A 9,710-nucleotide genomic window follows, 5' to 3' on the forward strand; every position below is an offset into this window, starting at 1 on the left:
GCCAAAAATCCTTTGGGAAATTATAAAATCTAAGATATTTTGTCCAACACTTAAAAAATGTATTTAACCAATATGTTAATGAAAACGTAAACTATACGTCTATTATAAAAACAATTTTTTACAACAGCTGAAAGCAAATTAAACAATTTTAGAATTTCCAAATACTAATGAGAAAAATTTAATATTGTACGTTAGAACAAAACATTTTTTGTTCATTCATTTGATATGGATATATTTTAAAAAGATATATTTCAAATAAATGTAAACTATACAGTTAATATATGCAGTTAAGTTAAATATATGCATTCACCTATTATCTGAGTTAGTTTGTTTGAAATTACGGAGACTTGTCCACTAGGATATGAATGAGCAATAGTTGTTCAGGAATAGTAGGAATTCAAGAAAACAGACTCACGTTATAGTCTGATAATGTATAGTTTGTGTAATAAATGTACAGTAACCAAAATAAAAAATGGAACACCTTAATAACGTTTGATCCAATGGTTAGATTTTCATGAACCGAGATGCACTCTTAATTATTTGAAGGACTAACCTTAAATCCTTGAGCAGACACTATTTTAAGTTACGGAAACAGACCACTTTGTATTACAAAGTCTACCATTTGCGAGGTTTATTAAATAAAAGAAATTAACTGTTTATTGAAATATAAAAAGTAAAGCATTCCAGCAACAGCACGTTGTGAGTCAGGGGTCATGGATGATAAAGCTCAACAATTTCGTAACCAACGGCATAATTGTGGCAATTTGGTCAGCACTGTGCACAGGCCGTCTTTACTTCCAAGATAAAACGGTATCCATTTATCTAAAGCTGGGTGGGCTTCAAACTTTACCCACTGAGCCATCGCGGTTCGTATTGAAATATAATTATATAGAAAAAAAAATGAACATTAAATGTAATTTTTATTTCTTTACATGTACAGGATATCATAATTAAGGTACAGGGTTATTTGGCATGGTATCTACTTTCTGATAAACATAACAATTGAATATCTGGGTTTGCTCAAATTTTCGCCCAACTTGATCGTACTTTCTTCAAGCATGTTAATTTTTATGTAATATAATGATGTTCTCTTTAATTTGTCTTCTTGTTGCATTTTTAAAAAAAATTTTTTAATGTTTTTTTCTTTTTTTTTATGGTCTAAAATCGAAAGTAAATGAGGATATTTGACGCTTAAACCTCTACTATTTATTATTTTTAAATGAATACTCTTACATAACTTTTATGAATAAATTTCAAATAAATTAAAACTCAAAATGCATGCATGTATTTTGAGTCTCTCTCTCTCTCTCTCTCTCTCTCTCTCTCTCTCNTATACATATATATATATATATAGTAAAACAACAAGACTTCATTATTTCGGCGGTATTTTTAATCGTCATTTCGCCGTCTTTGCAAATCAAGGCTAACACCCCCTTTCAAATTCTAAAAACTTGCTAATTCAAGGATAATTTCAAGGGGAAAAAATTTTACTAGCATTTTAAAATTTCAAATGATGAGCAAAAAATTTTTAACAAAAATATGATTTATATTTTTTTTCAGGCAATAATAAACAAATTTCATTAAAATATTGTTCTCTCAATGCATAATAAGAATTGCAAACATCATAACATAAAAAGTCTCTTTTATACATATACATAACAAAATTTAAAATAAAAATGTCTTAGATCAATTTCGTAGTAGAAATGAAAACAAAAATACCAATTAAAAATTCAAGAATACCTTTCAGAAAAACCAATAGATGTCTAATATAGCATATCAAAAACAATCGTAAGAATTTAAGTGAATCGATTCATTAGTCTTTATACATTTATCCTGTTTGTAATAAAAAACATTATCTTCTGTTTTATTAGCTCTTTCTTTCCAGATAGCAACTGTGGCTAGTCGGTCTTATAACAAAAGACGGCCGTATACGAATCCAATGCCTGAATGTGCAGCACAGCAAGTTTGTAATGCTGTATTTATGAGATTAAAATTTATTCAGCCACTATGTAAATGTCCTAATGGTATGAAAAATCCATGTTCTACACGAATGCATCCGAATGACGGCCATACAATCAATTTATTAGCTGATCGAGATGGACAGGTAAATATTTACTGACATTTCTAATGGTAAAGCAATTTTTGACATAAAAACATTTTATTTAATGTTACGATATAAAAACTTTGATATAAAACCTATCCAATTTTGGTGTTGAAAAACTCCAAAAATTCGATTTCGAGTTAAAACCGAATAAAGCGTTCATACACAATTTAAATGGTGCAGTTAAATCTTAACACCAATAATTGGTAAAGCTTACGTCGTTTCTAATTATTTCCTCCAATGGTTCTGATGGTTTGGGGTACCTTTGGAAACCATCAGACGACAACTTTAGATTGTTTACAATCCAAGGTAAACATTTGTTTTCGCTTTGCAAGATGCTGAACATTCCGCAGAAACAGAGCTGCTTTAAAAGGATTGTAGTTTTCAGTTGTATAATAAAGATAATTATGCTTTCAAAAGAAAGTGTACATAAAACTGTCAATTGTATTAAATAATTTTAAAATATTTTATTTCTATACACTTTGGTTTTTGTTAAGCTTTGTTCAAATTTCTATTAATATTCTCTTTGTTTTGAGTGAATGTTTGACTAAAACAATCTTCATTTAAGGAAATATTAAACACATGCATCTTAAATTAATGCTTCGTACTTTATATTGTATTGTAAAAATTACTGACTCTTTATGTATCATATCCAACTGTAACTAGAAATATTACTGTTATTGAATAACAAAAATGGTGACTGCTACTTACACCAAAAAAATGTAAAAGAACATTAATGGGGCTTCACTACACCAGGAACTATCCAGGGTTCTTGATATAGTTAATCCCCTAGATCCAAGAGTTATATATCACTACACCACTTTGATGTAGAGCAGTTGCCTCCATTTTTGCTGTAGAGATAAACTAAAACGTTTTACAGTGTGTGTAATGTTTTGTCAAATAACAGAACTTTGTAAATTTTAAAGGCAAAATAAGGTCTTAACCCTTTAACGCAGATGGGATACCAGTGTCCCTATTATAGATTTTTTTTTTCTGATACTCTAATTACAAGTAAAAATATATTATAGTATTGTTTAATTATAATAGACAGTTTAATATTTACTAAAACTTTTTTTGATTATCGGAACAATATTTGTACTAAAATATAAAATAAAAAAGTAATTAGGAATTTTTTTTGTCATATTCAAAAATTTATTATTAATTGATTTTGTAAATTAAAAAAATTTTACTGATGAATGACTGTTTTTCTTATAAATAAATGCAACTTTATAAATAAATGCAACTTTAAAAATTTTTTATTTGGAATATTTTACATTTAAAAACTTGTTAATTCAAGGATGACTTCAGAAAAAAAAAATTTTTCATTGGCCTGCATTTGAAAATTTCAAATAACGAGCAAAAGTTTTTTAACAAAAATGTGATTTATATATTTCTTTAAGGCAATATTAAACAAATTTTATTAAAACATTGTTCTCTCAGTGCATAGTAAAAATTGCGAACATCGTAACATAAAAAATCTCTTTTATACATATACATAACAAAATTTAAATTAAAGCTTTCTTAGATCAATATTAATAAATTATTTAAATCCTAAATTTAATATTTTTTAATTTAATGAAATAAAAGTTGTTTTGAACATAAAAACTCCTTCATAGATCATCATAAAGTGATGCACATTAAATCTGTCATGGTTGAATGTCCTCTCGTGGGTTGTGGTGCAAAAATTTGAAGAGAGGGGTATCAGCTCAGGTGCAGTCTACATAGTCTAATCAGAGTCAAAATGTCGCATTCCTACAATGGCTCAAAAAAAGATAGAGCCCTAAAAATGGTACTAGGTGCTTCGCCGTGATTAGATAAAGATGCTCCAAAGTAGCATTGAAAGTTGTATGCAATTTTAACTATTGAAATATATGATTCAAAAATTTTAAGATTGGCCTTCATATTTTATTATATTAGATGTGCTTTGATTTAAAAATGTGCAAATAACCAAATATTTACATGAATGAATTCTAAAAAATTATTATTTTTTTAATTTTGTTTCAGAAAACACAAACTTTAGTAAAAGTATGTGAAGAGGTAAATTTAGTAAGGCCTTGTAACGAACCTCACGACTGGATGCTTCTAGCCCTACAGAACATTAGAACGGGAAAAGCTCAGTATTTAGTTGTCTGCAAATGTCCTACTTTCGGAATAATGGAGGGTCCAGTTCTACATACACAACCACCCTATGCTCGAATTCCTGGTATAAGTGTGTATGGAATGTTGTGCATTCAGGGTCGTAAAAGCAGACTTCAGAAAGGAAGTGAGTAAATTTTCAAATATATTAAAAAAATTAATTTCAATCCAGAAATTGACTTTTTAGCACACAAAATATACAGTGAATTTGAATTTGTTAAGAGTTTAAGGGCACAAGAGCCAGAGGCGAATGTACTGCACCAAACATAATGTAGAAAATGAAAAACAAAATTAAATTAAAAAACACTAAAATTTAGAAGCAAATTTCTTCAAAAAAAAAAAAAATTACAAGTAAATTTTTTGTGCGGTTTGTTTTGGCCGTTTTAAGATCATTTCATTTTAGCAATTGGCTGTGATTCATCCTCGATGATGATTTTACGACAATGCGGCACATGCACAAACTACACTACCTCAATATTTAGATTAGAGGGCAGCATTCTTAGGCAAAAGGATCATTGGAGGACAGTATTACATTGGAAGCCACATTCTATAAATGGGTAAATTATTCCAAATATAAAACCATCAGGGACAATATATAAAAGAGGATTCTGAACCATCAAGACATGATCAAAAAAAGTACAGTCAACTTAGACATCCAGCCTTTAACAAAGAATGGTGAACCATTGCCCAAGATAAAGTAAACATCAGAACCCCAAGAACCGTTTTCTTTACATGGAGTTAACACTTAAATTTTTAAAAAAAATTATTTATGAATTAGGAATCTATTCTGAAGTAGGTACATAAAAAAAAATCAACAGAATAGCAATTTTGGAATAAATAAAGAGAAACTGTCATAAAAGCTATATGTAGTCATACTGTACAATATTTAAGGCAAAATTGTTAACAAAACATTTTAAAAATAGTATGTCTGATCTATAAAATAATATGTCTGGCATAAAATCAAGATAGAAAAACACAAGGTAACACACAATACACGGATAGGTCACTAATGCTATTTTTGGATTGTTGAAACTTATATTTACCAAATGAAAACACATTCCCATTTGAACGAATACAATTATAAACATTTATTACTTAAGTAATAAAAGTTCATCAATTTTTGAACAAAAAATTCAGGTTTAACAGAAAAAATTTAAGATAATATAAAGTTTTTCTAATTTTTATGAAGTTTTATATTTATTATTTATTGAAATCTTGAAGATAATCAATCCTTCAATAAACATTATTTAACTCCAGAAAAAATTGTAACAGGGTTCATTACATTATACAGTTACAGGATTTAAACTTATTTTCAGAAATAAAACTATCAGACTTCTCAAGAAAAAATTTAACAAAATTTCGGTTAAATTAAAATTATTCATAAATATTAATTCAAAATTAGTTTTTGAAATGAACAAAATATCAAATAATGAAAATATAGTGGAAAATTTTCACTGCTATACGGAATCTTGACAATGAATAATAATTTTAATAAATATCAGAACTACTTAATTTTAATAAACTTCAGAACTACTTACAGAACTAGTTATTATAGTGCCGAATTCTAAAATTGGTCATTTTCATGGTTTGTTGCAGAATTTTTCCGAGATTTGGGTAATGTAAACAAGTAGAAACTTTCTTATGAATACATTAGTAATTGCTCAAGTATAACAACAACAACAACAACAAAAAGCCAAATTCTTATTTTTGTCAAGAATTTGGAATAAATTTTGCAAATGCCATTCGACTACAGATCATGTATAAAATACTATCTGAAAAGAAATATAGTTGCCAAACTAAGCATGTCGAAGAAGTAAATATCAAAACGTAAAACTGTTTTGATCATAATGTTATGTTAAAAGTAAAATATCTTAATTAACAAGACAATTTTAAAATATGGTTGGATATGTGGAGTTAAAGAAACTATTCAGTAGCAAAAATAATTCAGTGAGATAAATTTTCTCAATGACTTAAAAGTAAAACGAAAAATATTGAAATAAAATAAAAACAGTTAGTAAGAAACATAATAATGCATAGAATTGCGAACAGTAATACTTCGTTTTTAAATTTCAGATTATCCACCGATACCATGGGACAAAGTTACAGAAGTTTATAACGCAACTGGACCAAGGGAAACACGATTTAAGAGAACTATTTTCAGATAGAACTATTTCAAGGCAAATATTTCCTAATCTGATTAGCTTCAACTTATATATATTATATTTATAAAAGTTGCATAAGGCAAAAGTGTCTGTTGGGGAGAATATTAACACATTAAGAATGAGGACTAAAAGAGGCTTTGTGTAAAAGTAAGAAAACTCTTAAGAAATTTTCTAAGTAATAAAATATCACCAAAATAGAAACAAAATTTACACGGTGAATTCAAAAGGCTGTTTATCTTCATTTACTGCACACCTGTCTAAATTGTAGTTGCTTTTTTTTAAAAAGAAAAATAATAATAATAAATATAGAGTGTATAACTAGCATTTTGATGATTAACAACCCAAAATTCAGCTTAGAGCTCACTCTGCTCCTGATCAGAAAAAGTTCCTATTATATGTGATCTGATCTATCATTACTTAGCTCTGTATAATTAATAGTAAAAGATTTAAATTTTTATAAAAATGGCAATATTAAAAATAAAGTAAAAGCTAAGCATACCCTTGAAATTTAGACATTCCTTTGAAATTTAGAATAACATGCTGTTTATTCAAATTGAAAAAAGAAAAACATTGGTTAGGGGATTGCAAAACTTCAACGAATAAAACTAGAAGCAAAAAAAAAAATTACTCCTCTTTCATTTTCTAAAATAATATTTTTTAAGTTCCATCGAACATAATACTATTAAAATGATCATAATATAATCAGCATAACATTAACTGCTTTAAAAACATTTTAACAAAATTTACAATACTGTACACATAAAAAGTGAAATGTTATTGCTAGAAAATAAAGTAAAAAGAATATGCGTGTAAACTAAAGAATGATCATCCTGTATATAGTACCATTAAGATTAACATAACTCTATTTATCAACAAACATGCACAAATACATGTCACATACATAAGCATTCTAGCACAAACACATTAAGATGCTATCATTTAATTTATTAACTATGCAATGATTCAAGTTCTCTGAGGAAAAGAGATATTAAAAAATATGAAAATGAGCATTCATTTTATTTATAAGTAGATTAGATTGCATAACTTTTTATTGTATTGATTGTCACTTGTCTTTTTCATTGATGTCATGTCTTTTCTAAATAAATTACGGTACATATTGCTTATTTTTTTATTTCTGAATATCCAGATTATACATTCATTACAAATACCTTTATATTACTTTTTAAAGTGAAAAAGTTAAATAAATTGAAGCAATTTTTAAAAAAAATGTTTCAATTAACTTAGATTTCTTTCTGAATTAAAGCAAGAGAAATTATCATTATCCAGCTAAACTGCATGTGTGCAATCTTCATTTGAATAAAATCAAGCACAGTGTTAAAAGTACTGGATGCAATTAAAAATTAATGCAGCTACGTTTTTACATCTTAAAAGGTAAGCATTCTCATAACAGCATTTTGTGGCCAAAGAAAGTCATAGAGAGATCTCTAAAATTTCATTATTAGCCGTATAATAGTGTCAATGTGTTCAGTATTACATACAAGCAACTTATATTTCCTAGAGTAACTAGCAGCCATGAATCTGAAGCTGAGTGGACTTAGAGCTGCCACTAAGAATCGAGCCCCAGTCGTTCACAATAACAACTCAGTGCCTTTAACCACTGAGCCATCATAGTTTGTCCAAATTTTAAAAGTAATTACTTTTTACCTAATTAATATGATTTTAAATAAGTAACCATATAAATTTATATGATTTTAAATTTAAAAAAAAGTTTATTTAGAAAATCTGAAAAAAATTAAATATACTTCAATTTATTTTTTAGAACTATTGACTTCTAGTCATGGCAATAAATTCCATAGATAAATTATCCTTTTAAAATTGAAATATTTAAGGGAAAGCATTATCTATGGCCATTTAAAAAATCAAGAACTTCTTAAACTTTTTCAGTGAGATCCATAAAACAATGTAAGATGAAAACAGAGTAAAAATGGATTTGAAGAAATCAAGTTATGCTCACATCAGATAGGTATATATATATATATATATAAGCTCACAGGACAAAAAATTATTCACCCTAGTGTGCAAGCACCAATGAATCATTAGGTTTCCTTAGATGACACAGTAGTCAAATGAAGTGCGCAACTGTGTACGCACTCCCTCAATGTGATCAAAGGCAAGTAGCCATATGTGAAATATTTTTGTTTTAAGCAGAAATTGTGTGCAAATATGGGTAAGTGTAAGGATGTGACAGAGTGGCAAAAAGGGGGAATTGTGCTTGGCTGTGCCGATAGTCATATGGGGAATGAAGTTGCTGGATTTGTTGGTGTTTCAATGAGGACTTTTCAACGTGTCTACAAGCAGTGATACAATACACGTTGTCATGAAAGACAACATCAGAATTGTAGCTGGAAAAAGATTATACATGAAAGAGACGGGAGACGTGTTTCATGACTTGTCAATCAAAATCACTTCCAAACCCGACAGGAATTGCTTCAGTTAGTAAATGAAGGTCCATCTCATCCTGTTAGGGAGAAAACATTGAGACGGGAGCTGCAGGCAAAGAACATTTAAAGTCAAACGCCTCATAAGAGGTCATTGCTCATACAATCATATAAAGCTTCGCGACTTCAGTGGGCTGGAAGTCACCGAACGTCAACAGTTGCTGATTGGCGGAATATAATATGATCTGACGAATCAGGATTTTGACTTTATTCAAATGACGCACGTCATCGAGTGCATGGAAGAACAGGTGAAGTATTTCATCCTGACTGTGTGCAAAGTTAGGTTCAAGACGGAGGTGAGTCTGCCATGTTTGGGGGTGTTTTTCTTATAATGTATTGGGTCTCCTCACAGAGGTAGCCACTAAAATGAACCAACATGTTTATTTGAACACTATGAATGATCAGGTGTTGCCTTTCAGTCAACATCTTCATGAAGAGTATGCAGTCGATACCCTTGTTTTTCAAGATGACAACAACAAGCATGTTTATCACCCTGGAAGAATATGTGACTGGTTTTATGAACACTCATACATTCAATTACATCTCGATTAGCCTGCAAAATCACCTGACTTGAACCCCATTGAAAATTTGTGGGACATGTTGGAACAACGGGTAACTGCCAAAATCAGCATCATGCAATTTGGTGGATTTGTAGGATCAAATCCTTAGCGAGTGGTTTAAACTAGATTCGACATACCTACAAAACCTTGTGGACTCACTTCCTAATCGAATCTAGGCGGTTACCAAATCCAGAGTTGGTGTTACACGTTATTAAATGATGTTTTTCATGATTTTTTTAAGGGTGACTAATTTCTTGTCTGGTGTGCTTATTAATATATAAATATATATATA

The 9,710-nt window shown here is 29.0% G+C and overlaps 2 protein-coding genes across 2 annotated transcripts in view; one reads left to right on the forward strand and one right to left on the reverse strand.

Annotated features, from left to right (window-relative positions):
- Window positions 1-1,889: 1,889 nt before the first annotated feature.
- LOC107444845 (doublesex cognate 73A) lies at window positions 1,890-7,523 on the forward strand. Its single transcript, XM_016059080.3, has 3 exons — window positions 1,890-2,104; window positions 4,106-4,364; window positions 6,311-7,523. The coding sequence occupies exons 1-3, from the start codon at window positions 1,940-1,942 to the stop codon at window positions 6,400-6,402; spliced, it is 516 nt and encodes a 171-aa protein (XP_015914566.3). The 5' UTR covers window positions 1,890-1,939; the 3' UTR covers window positions 6,403-7,523.
- Window positions 7,524-8,560: 1,037 nt separating this feature from the next.
- LOC107444843 (elongation factor-like GTPase 1) overlaps window positions 8,561-9,710 on the reverse strand; it is a 38,893-nt gene continuing 37,743 nt past the window's right edge. The window contains exons 24-25 of the mRNA XM_071183747.1: window positions 9,235-9,367; window positions 8,561-8,762 (exon numbers count right to left, since the gene is read on the reverse strand). Coding sequence (XP_071039848.1) covers window positions 8,561-8,762; window positions 9,235-9,367 — 335 coding nt within the window. The remainder of the gene's footprint in view (window positions 8,763-9,234; window positions 9,368-9,710) is intronic.

This window comes from Parasteatoda tepidariorum, chromosome 7, assembly GCF_043381705.1.
Source record: "Parasteatoda tepidariorum isolate YZ-2023 chromosome 7, CAS_Ptep_4.0, whole genome shotgun sequence".
Lineage (NCBI taxonomy): Eukaryota > Metazoa > Arthropoda > Arachnida > Araneae > Theridiidae > Parasteatoda > Parasteatoda tepidariorum.